At 53.5% G+C, this 19997-nt stretch overlaps 1 protein-coding gene across 1 annotated transcript in view; it reads right to left on the bottom strand.

Moving 5' to 3' along the window:
• JAKMIP1 (janus kinase and microtubule interacting protein 1) overlaps window positions 1-19997 on the bottom strand; it is a 155013-nt gene that overhangs the window by 61193 nt on the left and 73823 nt on the right. The window contains exons 2-3 of the mRNA XM_027544995.1: window positions 11746-12010; window positions 2908-3402 (exon numbers count right to left, since the gene is read on the bottom strand). Coding sequence (XP_027400796.1) covers window positions 2908-3402; window positions 11746-11874 — 624 coding nt within the window. The 5' untranslated portion in view covers window positions 11875-12010. The remainder of the gene's footprint in view (window positions 1-2907; window positions 3403-11745; window positions 12011-19997) is intronic.

Raw genomic sequence — 19997 nt, 5'->3', positions numbered from 1 at the left:
AAGGTAAAGAATCTGCCTGCAATGCGGGTAGACCTGGGTTTGGGACGATCCCCTGGAGAAGGGAATGACATCCCACTCCAGTATTCTTGCCTGGGAAATCCCATGGACAGGGGAGCCTAGCAAGCTACAGTTCTTGGGGGTCGCAAAGGGTCAGACATGACTGAGCAACTAACACAACACAACTAGATCCACTAACTGGTGTCCTTATAGAAAGAGGACAAGACATAGGCATGTGGAAAAGGAAAGGCCACGTGGTGGCCAAGGCTGGAGTGATACAGCATGAGCGGAGGAAGGCCAAGGATTCCCAGAAACCACCTGAGGGTGGAAGATGACCACACCCTCCTTCATCTGTCCTCCTATTGCCAACCAGGGATAAAGATGTGATGGCTGGCACTCCGTGGCAGGAGGGGCCGTGAGGAACAGGGCCACCTCACAGAGCCCCTTCTGAGGGGAGAGCTGAGAGGCCCTGTGGCCTGCACTACTCTGTGAAGCCCTTTCCAGACTTTGCACATTAACAGAGAAATAAATTCCAGATTTTAAGCCCCTGTGTAACAGGGTTGTCAGACCTAATCCTAACTGATCTAAGGAATGAGTCCAATGGCCCCACACTGACCACAACTGCCTTTTTCTCCTCAATTGTTTCTTAAGAGGCATGTTAAATGTGTAAGCGGAAGCCTGGAAGCCTTCCTGCATTTCTAATCCAATTCAGCTGACAAACAAAATGCAGGCCACCTTCTGAACAGTTTGCCAAGAGGCCTGTTGGAGGAGGGACATTTATCAAGTGGGGGAATAGCGGGAGAAATGGACATTAATTCCTTTCACTCTATTCTCCTAAGTGGCCCCCACACACGGAGACAACCTGAACTGGGGATATTTCTACTTGGCACTGGAATGGAAACAGATACCAAGTCCTGGGGCTTCCCTGATGGCTCAGATGGTAAAGAATTTGCCTGCAATGTGGAAGACCCAGGTTCAATCCCTGGGTTGGGAAGGTCCCCTGGAGAAGGGAATGGCAACCCACTCCAGTAGTCTTGTCTAGAGAATCCCATGGGCAGAGGAGCCTGGAAGACTACGGTCTGTGGAGTCCCAAAGAATTGGACACAACTGAGTGACTAATACAAACACACACACACACACACACACACACACACACACACACACACCAAGTCCTTGGTACGTTTTAAATTAAGCTCAATCCATCTCTTGGGCAAATACATGTTTTCTCCCCATTCTATTTCCCTTAAATATACATTTCCTGGGGCTTCTCTGGAGACTCAGCCAGTAAAGAATCTGCCTGCAATGTGGGAGACCTGGGTTTGATCCCTGGGTTGGGAAGATCCCCTGGAGAAGGGTATGGCAATCTACTCCAGTATTCTTGCCTGGGGGGAGCCTGGCGGGCTATAGTCCATGGCGTTAGATGGGGAAAGTGTCAGATTTTATTTTTGGGGGCTCCAAAATCACTGCAGATGGTGACTGCAGCCATGAAATTAAAAGACATTTACTCCTTGGAAGGAAAGTTATGACCAACCTAGATAGCATATTCAAAAGCAGAGACATTACTTTGCCAACAAAGGTTCGTCTAGTCAAGGCTATGGTTTTTCCAGTGGTCATGTATGGATGTGAGAGTTGGACTGTGAAGAAGGCTGAGCGCCGAAGAATTGATGCTTTTGAAGTGTGGTGTTGGAGAAGACTCTTGAGAGTCCCTTGGACTGCAAGGAGATCCAACCAGTCCATTCTGAAGGAGATCAGTCCTGGGATTTCTTTGGAAGGAATAATGCTAAAGCTGAAACTCCAGTACTTTGGCCACCTCATGCGAAGAGTTGACTCATTGGAAAAGACTCTGATGCTGGGAGGGACTGGGGGCAGGAGGAGAAGGGGACGACAGAGGATGAGATGGCTGGATGGCATCACTGACTCAATGAACATGAGTCTGGGTGAACTCCAGGAGTTGGTGATGGACAGGGAGGCCTGACGTGCTGTGATTCATGGGGTTGCAAAGAGTTGGACTCGACTGAGCGACTGAACTGAACTGACCTAAGCGACTAACACTTTCACTTTTTTTATACATTTCCTATGGCAGAGGAACATATTTTATATGTCTCCTGTTACAGAAACTATAGGCTGTTGATAAAGACGGTTAACTTAATTCTCAGCACGCTGCATGCTGGAACAGATATGTGATCATTCCTCCTTCTGTAGATGAGGCACCAGAGATTTAGTGACTGGATGCAACCTGATTGGGGTCACAGCTGACAAGTAAAGGAGTCTGGATTCACACGCAGAAGAGACCTTCTCCAAAGCCTTCTCTTCCTATTAGGTGACAACACCGCCTCCATACACGGAGGGGAAAGGGGCTGCGGAACACCTCTAAAACCTCAGTCCTGGTATGTGCTTAGATTTTCTATACATTAGAAATTTAAAATCAGTGCGACTCTTCTGCCATTCCAGGTACTGGGTTGTTAAGATGTGAACTGATGCTCTGTCATTGGCTGGTGGCCAGTCTAGAGATGGTCCTTCCACCTCCAGTCCTTCAATTTCTTACGGTGTCTCCCACCGACAGGAGAGCCCTGTCGGAAGCCTCCATTCCGCACCCAGGATGGGAGGGGCTTTGCTGGAACCCTAGGGCCTAGAGCCAGGCCGGGAGCACAGTGGTCCCCTTTACTGCTCCAAGAGGGGAGGATGGGGCACGTGCTTGCAGAGAGGCCACACGCATGAGTCAGGGAAGGATGAGGCGCGTGTGCACAGAAGGACGGTTTGTCTGTGGGCAGGGAGGACAGGGTGCCCGTGTATAAAACAGAAAAGGTGCCTGTGTACAAGAGAGACAGGGTGCGCATGCATGGGGAGTGAGGAGGTGCGTGTACTGCAGGACCGGCGCGCACGCAAGGCGGGGCGGGGTGGCACACGTACCAGCCGGCGGATGTCGCGCTCGCACTCCCGCTTGATGCGGTGCACCTCGTCCTGGTGCGCCTGGTAGGCGGCGCGCAGGTCGGCCGCCTTGGTCTTGTCGGCCTGCATGCAGTTGCTGAGCGCCTCCTCCGCCTGCTTGCGCGCCGCCTTGAGCTCCAGGATCTCCTGCTGCAGGCGCAGGCGCTCGCCGTCAAAGGCCCTGCGCGCCTCGTCGCGCGCGTCGGCCAGCAGCGCCGTCTTGACCTTGTCAGCCGCGCCGTCGCGCAGCACGTTCAGCGTGGCCTGCAGCCGCTGCAGCTCGCCCTCCTTGATCTTGGCCGTGCGCGCTGCCTCCTGCTCATGCTGGCGGATGAGCACCTCGCGCAGTGCCTGCAGCTCCTTGGTCTTCTCCTCGTGCAGCTTGGCCCTGAGCTCCGAGATGTAGGCTGTGTGCCGTCGCTGCTCCTGCTCACGCTCCAGCTTGGCCTCCTGCAGCCGCTCACGCAGCTTACCCACCTGCGGCCAGAGCGGGGAGACTCGGTCAGGGTCAGGGCCAGGACTGGGGGCGCCGGCCAGGCTCACTGCCACCTTCCCAAGTCCCTTTTTGTATGACAGGCCCCTGAGACCCTCTTGGGCCCCCACCCTCCAGTTCCCCCTGCCGCCACCTCCCTCAGCCCCACCCAGACTCTTCCCTACTGTTTTTCTGAGATTTCCCCAGCCCTGGAAAACCATCTGAAGGTGTTGGAGGAGGGTCAGGCTCTGACATCACCTCCGATTTGGAGTTTTTCCAAGGAAGGACAATTTATCAGTCACAAAATATGCCCTGCAGTAATCATCTGTGTCATCGAAGTGTAGACCAGAAATACATTTCCAGTGCTCGTGCCCTGAGCTCTGGAGTTAGAGCAGACGGAGCGGGTGAAGGTAGAAAGGGGTGGGGGTGGGGGAAACAGAGGTGCCCTCACTCCCCTGCCAGGACTGGGGGGCTCCAGAGCCACAGCAGCATGAATCCCTCACCACCTCAGGAAGGGGGCAACTGTTTTGCCATGAGGCAGCCAAGGTTCGGACTTCCCAGGTGGCTCAGTGGTAAAGAATCTGCCTGCCGATCCAGGAGATGTGGGAAACGTGGGTTTGATCCCTGGATAAGAAAATCTCCTGTAGGAGGAAATGGCAACCCACTCCAGTATTCTTACCTGGGGAAATCCCATGGACAGAGGAGCCAGGCGGGCTATAGTCCATAGGGTGACAAAGAGTTGGATATGACTGAGCATGTATGCAACCAAGGCTCAGAGATGTCCCAGTGACCTGCCTGGGGTGAGGGGCTGCCAAGGGGCAGAGCCAGGCTTTACTCCCAGGTCCCTGGCCCCAGAGAAAGTGTTCTGCAGATGCCAGGCTGCCAGCCCCACCAGAATGTATTCATCTGTTCAGCAAACAAAACGTTATTTGTAAAATGTGCCAAGGGAGTGTTTTCTTCAAATACTCCAAAAGGCTTTATTCGATCTTTCCATTTCAAATATCACACAATTACATACATTACACAAGAATCCATTTGTTTTCTAAATGACATCCATCTCTGAAGAACCGAAACAAATGTGTCTCTCATGGACAGGCTGTTTCCATGGAAAATGGCATCATTTCCCCCGACCACACTGTTTATAGCACACCAACATGCTGAAGTTAATTTTAGGTGAGGAGTTTTACAATGTTACTTAGGGTGGACAAATCTTTACTTAAAACAGCAGGGAAAAGGCAAATCAAACCCACCAGGCAAAGACACAAGTCTCCTTACATCAAACACAAGCACGGAAATAAAACATGGACCCAGTCAGAAGGCCCATCTTGCCTGAGAGTTAGAATGGGCCTCTTCCTAAGGGACTAAGGGCCAGGATGCCAGAACTTTAAATACTGAACGTGATTTCCCAGGGAGGGACTAAGTGCTTCCAGCATGCTCCTTCCAAGGGAGCAACTCTGTCCTAACTTCCTGGGTTAACACTGACAGTGACCTGAAGTCAAAAGGATGGGATCTTGTCGGATTCTGAATCTGTGCCGTGAATGCATTTCCCTTGGCAAATTACCTAACCTCAAGATGGTTAATGGTTACGTGTCCACTGGGCAGGGCTGTGGTACCGGGTCATTCAGCCAAACACGAGTCTAGATGCTGCTGAGAAGGTATTTTTAATGATTAATATTTAAATCAGCAGCCCTGGAGTAAAGCAAATGAGCCTCTATACTGTGAGTGGGCCTCACTTAAGGCCTTAAATCAGTTGATGGCCTTAACAGAAAAGACTGAAATGCCCTAATGAGAAAGGAATTCTGCCTCATTACTGTGAGATCCATGCTCCCTGAAATTTCCAGCCTGCCTGCTCTGCAGATTTCAGATTTGTCAGCCTGCATGACCAGGTGAGTCACCTTCTTAAAAACAAAAAATCCCCCTCCATCTCTCTCTCCTATTGGTTCTTTTTCTGTCTGAAGAACCCTGATTATAAAACCTCCCTGATCCTTCTCTATGAAACAAGTCCATCAACAGCTGCCCCTTGAAGACTCTTGGGAGAGAGAAAGCTGAAAGTGAATGAGCAGATGAAGGGAAGTTTGGTCCCCCATAAGTAAAGGAAGGAGGGATGTGGACAGTGTGAACAGAGGTGTGTGCAGGGCAGTCTGAGGGTTGGGGAGGCCGGGCCTGTCCCTGGGAGGGGCAGAGGGGGCCAGCTGAAGCTAACAGTAACAGAGGTGCCAGGGATGCTCACAGTGGATGGGCCGGGGGAGAAGACCCTGCTGGTCCTACCAGCTCTACCTAGAAAAGCCCAGGGTCGAGCCCAGGCAAGGACCCAAGTGTAGCACAGTGAGGCGGGGGCTGCCCCGGTGTGCACAGGGCACCCCCTCCTTACTCTATCCCACTGAGCAGGTTGACAGAAGTCACGTGTCATCTCACTCGCCAGATGCCTCTAAGCCACCCCACCAAGTCCAGAGGGGCAGCAGGAGAGAGGGGACCTTACCAGCCTTGTCTCAGCACCTGGGCTCTAAATGCAACAAGAGCAAAATGAGCGAGACAGGGCATGCATCGAGGCAGGAGGGGCTGGCGGGAAGAACGCTGCCCACCCCACCCCCCAGTGGGCACAGTGAAGTCTGCCTCCGCTTGGCTGTCTCCCCCGCTCCTCAAACCATCCCTGCGACCACCCTGGCTCAAGCTGGCAGCTGCAATCCTCTAAGAGACCGGGGCAGTCACCTCACCAATCGCCCTGCCTCTGCCCCTGTGCACGCGTCCCTATGTCGCCCCCTGGTGGCCAGCACAGGCCTCAGCACTCACGTTAGATGATTTCCCTCCACTGCCCTCTGAATTCTTGGGGTGCGGGTTAACTGTTCTGAAACCGCTGTGTGTGCAGAGTGTTGAGTAACTAAGTGGGTGGTGGGGTCAGGCTGTCTCTTCTGGAGGGAGGACACCATAATCAAGGGAAGGAGGCCAGAGGATCCAAGTGGTACTGGATTAGGCTGGGGGCATCAGTAAGAACTCACCTTTAACTTAATACACATTTAGAGGTTACATTAAGAACTAGCTTGATATGTTTAGATACACAGTTAGTATATATGCATACACTTCCTTGCTCTTCTAGCTAAGCCCAGAAGTAATGGCATGCCAGCAGTGGTGAGCACCCCCAGTGCCCAGATCTTGGTTTTTCACGCCATTTTCCAATAAAAGTGACCAAAGGGCCTTGGTGAGTGGCTCTAGGAATGGGGCAGGGAACATCCAAGATGAACCAGGAGCACCTTACAGGACCAGAAAGTAGGGGTGTGCCGAGAAGAAATTAACAAAGAAAGGCCACAGAGGCGGGGGTGTCAAAGGGACACAGGAGCTGGCTGGAAGAGATCCAGTGGCCAGAGCTGGAACGGTTTGAGCAAAATAAGGTATCGGGTTAGCTAAAAAGTCCACTTGGTTTTAAGTGAAAATAAAAGACATTTTTCATTTTCACCAAGAACTTCATTGAACGATGTATTCATTAACCAAACGAACATTTTGGCCAGCCTAATAGTAGTGGATGACAACCCAAAGTATAAAATGAGAGTTCGTAGTGATATAAAGGACTGAATAGATAACATACAAAAAACACAAAAGTACACAAACAGAAACCCTCGAGAGCTCTGTAGCATGCAACACACAAGCCTGAGTCCTCCCCGGCCTGCAGGACTGACCCTGGCTTATGGCTCTCTGGTCCTCCTCCCTGACTGCCCAGCTCAGGCCACCTCCCTGCCTGCTGCACCTCGAACACACAGGCACTTTCCCACCTGCAGGCCTTCTCCTGAGCTGTTCCCTCTGCCTGGAGGGCTCCCGGCCAGGTCTGTGCAGGGCCTGCCCTCCACCTGCAGTGCCCCTGTGTTGCTGACCACCTCCCAGAAGAGCCACCCCTACTCCAATCCCACTCCACCTGCTTCTCCAGCCTTACTTTCTTGGCATTTTTCACTATGGAACAAATATCACATGTTCACCTCCTGGCCTTTGCTCCCCACCTCCCCCACTAGACACCAGCTCAGGGTGAGGGTCTCCAGGGCAGCGCAGTTTCTGGGACAGAGCATGGCACGCAGTAGATGCTCAATAACCAGCCGTGGACTGAGCGAAAGAAAGAATGAAAGGATGATGGGTCTGGTAGTTTGTAAATAATCAATGACAGCATCCACTCCCCAGGGGGTCCCGGCTCCTAGGCTCACTGGTCCTTCTGCCTGGTGCCTTCCCTCCATTCTCCAAGAGGGTCTGGAAGCCTTCCTCAACTGGGTCAGGGCCTCCTCTGGGTCCCTGGAATGTGATTCCCTCCATCACCGCACAGACCACACCCCAGTTCCAACCCTCTCAGCATACCTGAGCCAGCCCCTGAAGGGCAGGATGGGGCCTGACTTGCTTCTGTAGCTGGATTAGTCCCTGACCCGGGGTAGATCAAGACCACAGTGGGCTGCTCACTGCAAGAATCACCAGCTGTTGAGTGGTGGGCAGCACCTGTCTTGAGCCCATGTGCTGACCATTGCCCTCTCTGCCCCTACCCACCCCAGACTGTGGGCTTCAACAAGTCAGGGACTCTGCCCCCAGTGGCCTGGCACCCCAGGTGACACTGAGGAAGCCCCCAGTTGATGCTGGATACTTGGGATAGTGTGAATCCGGCTCCATTTCTCACCAGCTAGCAAAATCCTTCAGAGCTGGCTCCAGACCACCTCTGGAGAGATAAAGCAAAGCTTTCTCAGGCCCCTATGACCACTGCATGGTTTCCTAAAATCCCTGGTGCCACAAGCCAAGTACTGTCATCTGCCTAGCTCCCTGAGCATCTGAGCACACAGCCTGTCTGTGAATGGGGTCATTTCTGAGTTACCTCCAAATGCCCAGCCCAGGCCTGGGGCACAGGCCCAGGGGGGCTTGAAGAACCAACAGGTGTGTTCCCAACAACCCTTGATTCTATGGGCTCCTCTGCTGAAGTAACAACACTGTAAATGCAACATCAAAACTGGATATCACAAGATCATATAGAAGTAACAGTTACATGCAATTGTAAGGTTTATATGTATGTTTGTCATGATAGCTCAGTTGGTAAAGAATCCACCTACAATGCAGGAAACCCCAGTTCCATTCCTGGGTCTGGAAGATCCCCTGGAGAAGGGAAAGGCTACCCACTCCAGTATTGTGGCCTGGAGAATTCCATGGACTGTATAATCCATGTGGTCACAAAGAGTCGGACACAACTGAGTGACTTTCACAGGTGTCACACCAGCCAGTAAACACATTGCTGAATTCTCCAAGAACAGAAACCCTCTCCGCACACCCTTGGAAGGGCCACGAGGTGGCTGGATTGAGCACACGGCAGCCAGGGCATGTGGTGGCAGGAGGTGCTGGGACAGGGAGGCCCAGGCTGGGGTTCTCGTGGGCCAGGCTTCCAACCACCTGCCAACACCTACGACTGGACTGTCCTGCTGTGATGGGCTGAATCGTGTCCACCAAATTCCTGTGTGGTTGTTCTAACCAACCCCCACCACCCCCTACCAGAACCTCAGAATGTGACTGTATTTGAAGACAGTCTTAAAAGAGGTCACCAAGTTAAATGAGGTCATGAGGGCAGGGTCCTGATCCGATACAACTGGTGCCCTTATAAGAAGAGATTAGAACACAGACCCAAACAGAGAAGACCATCTGAGGACGCAGGAAGAAGACGGCTGTCTACAAGCCAAGGAGAGAGGCCCCAGGAAGAAACTGACTCTTCTGATCTCAGACTCCCAACCTCCAGGACTATGAGGAAATAAATCTCTGTGGTCGAAGCCTCTGAGTCTGTGGTATTTTATTTACGGAAACCCAGCCACTTCTTCTCCCCAATGCTCAGTCTGCTCACCTGTAGAGTGGGGAGAAGGGGGCTTCCCACGTGGCTCAGCAGTAAAGAACCTGCCTGCCAATTCAGGAGGTGTGGGTTTGATCCCTAAATCAGAAAGATCCCCTGGAGAAGGGAATGGCAACCCACTCCAGTATACTTGCCTGGGAAATCCCGTGGCCAGAGAAGCCTGACAGTCTATAGTCCATGAGTCACAAAAAATTAGACACGACTTAGCAACTGAAGGACAACAAAGTGGGGAGAGCCTCATCTAACCTCACAGGTCACTGCGAGGGTCAGGAGGCTCTCCACGGTACCTGGTGTGGCCTGCGTACCAGACACATAAGAAATGTCTGCCAGCCCCTGAGTAACTACAACATGACAGGCAGTGCCCAGGGCCCTGGATGTGACTCTTATTTATTCCTTAAACAACCCAGAGAGGCAGACACATCAGATGTGCCCATTTAACAGATGGGGAAACTGAGGCATAAGGCAGCTACCTGGCTTGCCCCAAGACCTCAAGGCGGGTTAGGTGGTGGAGGTGCAATGGAGACCTGGTCAAAGGACACTGGTCCCACAGACACAGCTGCTGTTGCTCCTTCCTAGCCAGCTGCTCAGGCCCAGCTGGGCAGCGGATAACCCCGGGGGATCCTGGCAGGCGAATCCTTCCTGGGCTGGGCAGGGTGTGGACAGGCTGCACGGCCAGAAGCTGTGCTGAAAGACTGTGGCTGCACTGCCGCTGGAAATCGTGAGAGTCTGGGCACGGGAAGGGGCATACGTGTCCCCAAGCTCTAGAAGCCCAGTCTTCATCGCCCCAGCTCAGGGACTCTGCCTCTGTTCTCCACGCAGCCGTCTTGAGCTGGGCTCAGAGCCAAGGACCAAGCCTCAGCCCCCTCCCCACCCGGAAGCTGGACCCTGCTCAGCACTGCAGCTACTGTCAGAGTCCCAGCTCTCAACCAGACACCTGCAGCTGTTCCCGGGGCAGGCCCTCCCCGCCCTCAGGTCTACGGGCAGGGCGGGAGGGGACCTGTGGGGCTGAGGCTACAACCTCCATGTCCCCAGCCAGACAAGGTCCTCAGATGGGTCCCCCAGGAACAAGCCCGAATCCCATCCTCTTTCTCTTCTCACACAAGTGGCGGCTCCTCTCTGGGCTGGCACAGCACCTCCCACCTTGCCTGCTTTTGCCCTCAAACCACCCGGGTCAGAACTACACCAGCATAAAGGACCATGGCTGTGCAAGGTGGGCTTTCTTTGTTTCCATCACCTGATATCTTTCAGTTCAGGTCAGTTCAGTCTCTCAGTTGTGTCCGACTCTTTGCGACATCATGGACTGCAGAATGCCAGGCTTCCCTGTCCATCACCAACTCATGTCCATGAGCTTACTCAAACTCATGTCCATCGAGTCGGTGATGCCATCAAACCATCTCATCCTCTGGCATCCCCTTTTCCTCCCACCTTCAATCTTTCCCAGCATCAGAGTCTTTTTCAATGAGTCAGTTCTTCCCATCGGGTGGCCAAAGTATTGGCGTTTCAGCTTCAGCATCAGTCCTTCCAATGAATAGTCAGGACTGATTTCCTTTAGGATGGACTGGTTGGATCTCCTTGCAGTCCAAGGGACTCTCAAGAGTCTTCTCCAACACCACAGTTCAAAAGCATCAATTCTTTGGGACTCAAGCTTTCTTTATATATCTTTGGTAGTGGTTTAATCGCTAAGTTGTGTCTGACTCTTGCAAACCCATGGACTGTGGTCCTCCAAGCTCTTCTGTTCATGGGATTCTCCAGGCAAGAATACTGGAGTAGATTGCCATGCCGTCCTCCAGGGGATCTTCCCGACCCAGGAATCGAACCTGGGTCTCTTGCACTACAGGCAAATTCTTTACTGACAGCTACCATGAAAGCCCACGATAACCTTAAGTCAGGCGGTCATTATGATACCATATTACAGATGAGAAAATGGAGGTTCAGAGACTTCAGGTCACTTGTTTAAGATTGTGAAATCAGTCAGGAGCCTAGGTGAGGTCTAAAGCCAGGTCTGCAAGATTAGAAAGCCTGGGCTCCTTCCACTGTCACTGGCTTCCCATCATGCCTGCCCTTTGACTGGCACCCAACTGGGTATTGTACTGACTGGCTCCAAAGCTCATACCTGCCTTACCAGAGCAAAGGCTCCCATCACAGAGCCAGGCTCCATACCGAGCCCTTCATGTATCTGTATTTACACCCTTATTCCTGACCGTTGGCCCATCAGGTGGCCTTATTATGATCCCATCCTGCAGGTGAGGGGGGTTATGGTATGGAGAGTGAAGTGACTGGCCTGAGATCAGAGCCAAAGGTAGGGGATGGGACAGGATTTGCACCCACGTGGCCTCTGTACCCATGTTATACCCATTTTATTGAGGGGCAAGTTGAGGCTTGGAGAGTGGAAGTGCCCACTCTCACCCCAGCCCCGGGACACACCCTTGCGGGGCAGTGTGTCCACCAGGAATTCACAGCCCACCCCTCACCTGAGCCGGGAGACCCGCGCCCTTCCCACCTTGCTCTTTTCCTGCTGGAACTCGATCTGAATGCTGGTCAGCTTGGCCCGCAGCTCCTCGTTGGCCATCTGCACCGGGTCCATCTCCATCTCGGGCTTCTCGCCCTTGCTCCGGCCTTTCTTAGACATGCTTCCTCTCAAGTTGAGACGCTGAGATCTTGCGTTCACTCCCGCCAGCCAGCAGGCACCACTCCCAGCTCCGCCGTGCTAACCAGTCTCGCAGGGCTCAGCTCCTCCTCCGTGTAAACCACCATCACTTGGGATCCTGGGAGAAGAAGGAGGCCAGGTCAGCAGAGGCGGTGGGGGTGGGGGTGGGGTAGTGTGCCTCTTGCCTGGGGCACTCTAACAGGAGTGCAGCCAGCATTCACCGAGGCCTCCCTCCCAGAGCTTGCACTGCTAACCCAAGGATGCCCTGCCATTCAAAACTGACCAAGCACTTCTCCAGCTGCATCTCCGGCTGCATCAGAATCACCTGGAAGCTTATTATGGTCCTGGGATCACCCCCTAGAAAGCCGATTTGCACGTCTCCCATGCTCCCAGCTGAGGTTCCCTGTGACCACTCCTCACTGAGTAACTCTGTCTGGTCCAGTCCTGGCCTCGTCAAGATGAGACTATGGCACCTAAGTGACTGTAAGCCTTGGTCTGCAAATGTCACTGAGCCTCAGTCACCGGATGCCGGTTCCTAAGGCAGGACCCTAGGGGGTCCCGTGGTTTCAAGGTACAGCCCACCTGGTACCACACTGTGCTCCGAGAGCACAAAGCCGGAGCAGGAATAAGGACCACACTCTGAAAACTGGGCTTTCAGACTCCTTTATGGAGTCTAACCTTTATGGTTAGCAGTTCCCTCCACACTCCCAGGACTAGCCCAGCACTAGTTGGCTAGAACAGCCAGCTCTGGGCCCAGCGGCAGTGCCCAAGCCAGCCTGGGGCAAGACAGTACAGGCTCCCAGCTCCCAGTGCTGTGCCCAGCCAACCCCAGGCTGCTCTGCGCTGTGAGCCTGACTCTGGGCCCTCTGCCCCTCGCTCTGCCTTGTTACTGCTTTCCGTGTGACAAACAGACATTCACTTACTTCCTGTCTATTTCCCCTACACCAGGATATGAGTTTCAAGTAAGCAGGGCCTACATCTGTTTGGTTCTCTCAGTGTTCTCCATGCTTAGTACAGAGCCCAGCATGCAGGAAGCACCCCATCAACACTTCCTGAGTGAATGAGAGAATGAATGAGTGACCACAGAAGACAGTTACAAGGTACCTATTATGTGCCGAACCCTGTGATGAGAGAAGGGAAGCATATCATCCTTGCAGGAGAGCCATGATAGAGATGAGACAAGTGAGTTGCAGACAAGCTAAGTAAGCTACCTAAGGCCACACAGCTAGTAAGTGGAAAAGAAAGTTTAGTCACTCAGTCGTGTCTGACTCTCTGCAACACCATGGACTATAGCCTACCAGGCCCCTCTGTCCATGGGATTTTCCAGGCAAGAGTACTGGAGCGGGTTGCCATTTCCTTCTCCAGGGGATCTTCCTGATCCAGGAATCAAACCCGGGTCTCCCACATTGTAGGCAGACGCGTTATTGTCTGAGCCACCAGGGAAGTCTTGGGAGAAAATGGAGAGAGGAAAACAAGAGAGCATTCCAGAGTGGTGGAAGACCAACCTTGGGAGGTCAGGGAGGAGACATGAAATCAGCAAGGAGAACAGTAAACGAGAAGTCTGCAGATTGAAGGAGAAAAATGGAGAACCAGGAAAGCTAAGGGAAGAAAGTGTTTCTAGAAGGAAGGACCCGACAGGGGCAGCTCCTGAGAGGTGAAGAGGAAGACTGGAAAGTGGCCATCGGATTCAGTAACATGGGGTCCGTGGCCTGGGCAGGGGCTGCTTGGTGGGGTGGGAGTTGGGAGGGGGCCAGGGGAAGTGTGGGATGGGGAGTTGTGGGGGGCTCTTGTCAATGCCAGTGGGTCTGGTGGGCTAGGGACGTGCGATGGCCATGAACTCCAGTCCAGCATGACCTGCTAGCCCTGGGGGCCCGGGATGTCCATCCAACTAGGAATCTGGGAAGGCAGTAATGGAGGCCAGTTACACTCTCTTGAACAGGAGACAGAGCTGTCTCTCAGCGTGCCATGGAGGTTTATTTGGGGTAATCAACCTCCACCATCCCCCCCACCCCAGATCGATTCCAGAAAGGTACATTCTGTCTTCAGAGAAGGATGAACTCCATTTGCTCCAACTGGACTTATCAGAGCACAAACCATAATTCATTCCTCTCTCCTCTGACCTGCCTCCTCCTGCAACCACAGCGCTTCTCAGAAATCGGCCTGGGCCTCTGCCGTGTGTCTCCCCTACAGCCCAAGGAGCAGGAAGCATCTTCCAGACCTGGGAAAGGGGAGGTTGCTCCCTCTGTTCCATCCTGTGGCCCCACAATGCCCCTTCTAGGAATGCACTTTAGCTAAGCAGAGATTCAGTCTCTGGACGAACACTCGGATGTTCTTCCCAGCGACGAAACGCTCAGCCACAACAGGCGGGTCAGGTAAATTACATCCAGGCGGTGAGAGCAAATCCCACAGGGAGAAAGGCCAGCATTGTAAAGAGAGGAAAAGGCAGTGTCAAAGGACAAATATGATTTGTGATTGCAGTTTTCTGAACTGTATTTGTTCATCTTTTGCATTTGATCACAACTGTGTGTTGAGCAGCTGCGCGGCGCCAGGCCCTGCGTTGTGGGGACACAGGGGTGAGGAGGAGGTAGGCTCACCTCCCAGGCGTCAGCTGGGACAGCCTAGTGACGATGCGCCAGCAGCTACTTTTTCTCTTTAATACCCTTCCGAGTAGATTGAATTTTCTATTACTGTTTTACAGAAAAAATGATGCCATTTTTCTTAAAGGAAGGTGAAGTGAAGTGAAAGTACCTCAGTTTTCACATCTGTTTAATGGGATCCACAGCACTCATTTCATAGGGACCAGAATTTGAAGTGCTGGCAAGGTGCCTGGCCCAGTGAAGATACTCACTAAACAAAACAAAGCTAAATCTATTAGGAGGAGCAATGCCAGCCTCCAGTTGTCTCCATGAAGGCCAAGGTGATCTGTGCTGAATCTGGGCACTGCTAGAAGCCTTGGTATCAAGGCACAGCCCACCTGGTACCACACTGTCACAGCTTGCCAGTGGCCTGACAAATGGGAAGGCCCCTTTCCTTCCCAGCAGCCCCTCCCATGATCACTGACGATGCTTGGGAAAAAGGAGGTTTCAGATGAGGCTCTGAGCCCAGGGAAGCAAAGCACATGCCCGAGGCAGCACAGCAGGCTGGACACAGGCAGCCAGACTGGACCACCACTCTGTGAGACCCTGGGACGGCAACCCAGCCATGGACAGCAGAGGGAACAGGAATGGAAACCCAAGAGTATCTGGGGGTCATGAGAACAGTGGCTATTAAGTCTCCGGGGCCAGTCCCAGACACCACCTTTTTATCAGACCCTGGACTGGCTGGACCCAAGGCCCCCTTGGTCAGGCTCTCATGACCCCAAGAGCAGAAGAGCCAAAGGGCAGAGACAGGAGGCCATGCCTGGGGATGACCCAGTTTCTTACCCCAACCATAGCACCCCTTGGAAAAGCGCATCATCTCATTAGAAGCTCAGCACACATCCCCCACTTTACAGATGAGAAAACTGAGGCCTCAAAAGGGAAAGTCACAGAGACTCTCCTGCTTAGAAGCCATCTAAGGTTCAGGCCGCCTCTGAAGAGAACCCTGACCCCTGAAGGAGCACAAGCCTTTCAGGGTCTGAGTCACGCCACAGCCCCACCCCACCACCTCTCCCATAGCCACCTCAAACTCCAGGCCCGATACACTCCCCAGAAGGCCATGGTGATGCAGTTCTCTGACAGAGAAAGCCAATTCCCCACCCCTTTTCACGGCCAGCTCCCATTATGCCTTCTTCAGGAAGCCTCCCGTATGCCCTCCACATTGGTCAGGTGCCTCCTCTGAGCCCCCCAACTACAGGCTGAGGGCTGTCCTGTGTGTTTGCTCATTTGTCAGCCCCCCCTGACAATCAACCGCTCAAGGACAGGACTTGACTTCCAGCTTTGTCTGCTTCACCCTGTGCTCAGCCCAAAGCCTGAGCTCAGTATTTCCAGGACAAATGGACTCCAATAAGCTAAGACCAAGCCTACTGCTCTCGACAGCCACCTTCAACATCTGCCAGGCCGGAGCCTTAATAAATGTTGAGATGAATGGGACGAAAGAGGGGAAGGTATCCAGGGTTCTGGGCCCAGTCAAACTTGGCCTTGTGTCAAGAACACACCCAAGGCCAGTCTGGCCCAAGGCTTAGAGTGCCACACAGTGTCACAATGATCAGCCCACAGACAATGACTTCTGCAAAGGCCTTGCCCACCCCCCACCTCCAGGAGCAACTCTGGGCATGCTTCCACCTGAGATGAGCCTGGTGCCCACTCTGTGCCACGGCTTTTCATTTAGAGCTCACGGTGGCCCGCAGAGCCCAGCACAGCCCAGTCCTCACAGAGGAGCCCAAGAGTCTCAGCCAGGAGATGTGATTCCTCGGCACCATGCTGGGAAGGACAGCGGACCTGAGAAGGTACATTCCAGAAATCACGCTAGCCGTGGGGGGCAAAGGAGGACCAGACAGGGTCCCGGCCATCACCGAAGTTTCTAGCCAGGGAGACAACCAGGGAATGAATGCATAAATAACCCTGGATTGTGACTGTGCTAAAATGAAAGAGGAAACAGGGTATTGGAACCTGTAACAAATATCACTCAAGTCATCAGTGGAGGAGACGAGGGGTGCAAATGTGTCAGACCTCCTGGGACCTGCAGATCACAGACCGGGCCAAGACCAGCTTTAGAATGTGCAGCCGAGTGCGAAATGGAAATGCAAGGGTCTGGGTTCAAAAGCTATTCAGACTTTCATGACCATGACACAGAGCATTAAACCAAGAGGTGGGCCCCCGACAGCCTCTATGACCTCGCTGTGCGCCGGTGACGCTGGCCCTGGAAGGAGTTTAAGCGTGATTCTGAGGGTGCTTGGTTGGGCAGCAGGTCCCAAGCAACGTGGGTCAGCTTCTGGCTGATGAGGACTAGAGTGGGCTGAACAGTGGCCCCCAAAAGATATGTTCACATCCTATTCCTGGCAGCTGGGAACACACCCTGGTTTAGAAAAAGGGTCTCTGCAGATGTAATCAAGTTGAAGATCCCAAGATGAGAGCATCCAAGATTAGGGTGACCTTGACCTTGGACTTCTGACCTCTCAAACGTGTAAGAAAACAAACTTCTGTTGTTTTAAGCCACTCCATTTGTGGGAATTCTGGCAGCCACTGGAAAGCAATACATTGGGAAGGAGGGGGAAAAGAGCTCAGGGCACATATTCAGCACTTTGTTTAATGACTTAAGATAACTTAGCTTCTTAGCGCTGAGCTCTGCCGCTTTCCCGGCTGCCTTTCACATCAGTCGTAAGCCAGCACACACCACCCCGCACGCAACTCCCCTGTCCTTCCCACCCTCATAGCCTACCATCTCATGATTTACACACAAGGCTAGCAAGCTGAGGGGTCTGTCCGCCCAGCCCAGAGCAGAAGGGAAACAAATTCGCTTCACTGTGCAGCAGAAACTAATACAACATTGTAAAGCAATCACATTCCAATAAAAAAAAAAAAATTAAAGAGCAAGGACATTAGAAGGGCAGAACACACTACACAACTGGCAGATGGTATTCTGCAAGAGGCAAACAGATAGGAAAATGAAAAGAGAGCAAAGGTTTTTCTAGAGAGCAAAGTTTTTAGGCCACACCCTTCCCCCACCCCCCACCCCCGCAAAAAATAGAGTAAATAATTCCTTTAACACTTAAAAAGCCTTCAAAGTAAAATATTAACACTCTGAGGACATCTCGTTCTCCAGTTATAGCAAATTAATAAGGTGCTCATGCGCACTGTCCACACTCTTTTCTTACTCAACACGGGTGTGAAACAGTCAGTGGAAGTTTCAAAAAATTTTAAGAAGTTATAAGTAAAGTCAACCGAGTCAGGGCTGTCCTGACACGTTTTCAGGGCTCAGGTGTGAAGGGCTGGAAGGGGCACCCAGAACGAGAAGCAGGGCTCAGTCACTCAGCCCAGCCCTGCCACCCACCTCTGTCATTTCCTAGGACTTTCCAGCCACACAGTGGAGCGGGCCACGCATCCAGTGTGTGGGGACTGGCATCACGGCTCCCTCCAGAGCAGACCGTCTGCAGCCAGGATTTCAGGGCCCCTGCTTCCCGTCACACACCCCAGGACCCTGGAGCTGGCGGGCCTCAGAAGTGATGGCAGAACAGCCACCGGCCCCAGCAATCTGGGAGCGCCTGGCCACCTGGGCCTATTCTACACCCTCTGGGTGGCGCTCAGCCTTCACCTTGGCCCCCAGGGCTCCTGACCCTCAAGTGTCCGACCACCAAGCCTTGTTTTCCCCCGTTCTCAGTGGCGTCCCCTCCTGCGATGGCTCTGGCCAGCCCTCACCCCTTCCTGCCTGACCGTGGCTTCCCCTGTCTCCTGGCCTGCACGCGGCCCCCCTCACCCAGGGGCAGTGGGGTGACCCTCCCCCGCCACTCCCTGCTGACCACCTGCAGGGGACAGGGCCCACAGGCACAGAGGGCAGCCCTCCACGCAGCCTGAGCCAGCGGAAGCCACCGTGGGCCACGCCTGCCGTCCCCTCCAGTCCTCAGCACACATTTCCCCCTGCCTGGCAGAGCCACCCCTGGCCACCTCCTAATTGTCCCAGGACTCGGCCTGGGCCAGGCCTCCTCCCTCTTTGGCCCCGCAGGGAAGGTGAGAGTGTCCTTGCAGCCCAAGCCTCATCAGGATGACTCTCAGTCACCACCTGAACTAGGAGGCCAGCGGGGTTGGGGATCACCACAGGAGAACAGACCCATTCTACAGATGAAGAACTGAGGCCCAGACAGGTCAGAGTCACTGGGAGTGGGGGCCCAGCGGGGAGAGGAGAACTCATCACTCCTCCGACCCCACCAGGAGGTCAGCAGAGCTTGCCGGGTGCTTCAGAGGCTGTGGGGTGGGTACCACCCACGTGGTCACCATGGGCGCACTGAGGTGCCCTCAGCTTCCACGGCCCCCACGGCTGGGGGCACCAGTGCTGTCATTCATCACAGCAGCTGGGCGCCCCACTCCCGGACTGGCTGACCCTTCACCTAGGACCCCCTCATTCCAGGGGTCACCAGAGCCAAGATTCCACCCCACCAAGACTCTCCCTACACCCAGGGCCACCCACTCCCCCCGAGCTGGGACTCTCGGCCCTTGCTACCAAGTCTCCCAGCTGTGAACCCTCCCACCACCGGGCCTGCATCAGGCTGACCTCCTTTGCTAGTCCAGGTTATACCTTTTGCATCCAAGGAACCTCTGAGGATCCCTCTAGCGACAGGCAGGGGTGGATTCTGTTGATGTTCTACATATATCACGCACACACACACACCCAGCTCACAATGCACACGTTGTCCTGAAACACACACCCAACACACAAGCCACACATTCATGCAAGGAAACACGCACACCGCATACACACACATACCACATATATACCACAATGCACACACTGTCCTGAAACACACGTGCAATGTACACGTCACACACGTACACCACAGAGGAGTGAGCACACACACACAAGCTAATGAGTGAATGCTTGTGCGTCTCCAGTGTTCATAGGTCGAAATCCTAATGTCTGATGTGATGGTGTATTAGGAAGGGGACCTTTGGGAAATAATTAGGTCACAAGAGTGGAGCCCTCACGAAGAGGACTAGCATCTTTATGAACAAATAAGGTAAACAAAGACCAGGCCCGTGGGCGGGGAGCCTGGGGCCTGTCATTCCTCTGCAGGAGCCCCCACACATGGCCTTCCAGCTTCTCTCCAAAGTCCTTCCAGGGACAGGAAGGCCCCCATGGGGTCGTCTTCTCCCCAGGACAACCTTACTTTAGAAATCACTTAATTTTTCAAGCTACAAACACACAAACCAAAAGGGCCCCCTTCTGCTGTGAGCGCCTCCAGCACCCTCAAGCCGCCTCAAAAGAGCCCACTCCCCCGGACACACAGAAGGCTCTTTAGACGCTGAAGATGCCCATCACACATCCACATCGTCCTGTCCTCCAGGTGATGAGGCATAAGAAGAGCGAGTGCTTACTGATGGAAGAGACAATCCTCAACCCACACCCCTCATCTGGCGCTATGGTCAGCCTTTCACAGGACAAACCCATCGAAGTCTCCCAATGATTATGCTGCA

The sequence above is a fragment of the Bos indicus x Bos taurus genome, chromosome 6 (genome assembly GCF_003369695.1).
Source record: "Bos indicus x Bos taurus breed Angus x Brahman F1 hybrid chromosome 6, Bos_hybrid_MaternalHap_v2.0, whole genome shotgun sequence".
In the NCBI taxonomy this organism is placed as follows: domain Eukaryota; kingdom Metazoa; phylum Chordata; class Mammalia; order Artiodactyla; family Bovidae; genus Bos; species Bos indicus x Bos taurus.
The sequence above is the reverse complement of the archived record's forward strand: the minus strand, read 5'-3'. Positions and strand labels throughout refer to the sequence as shown.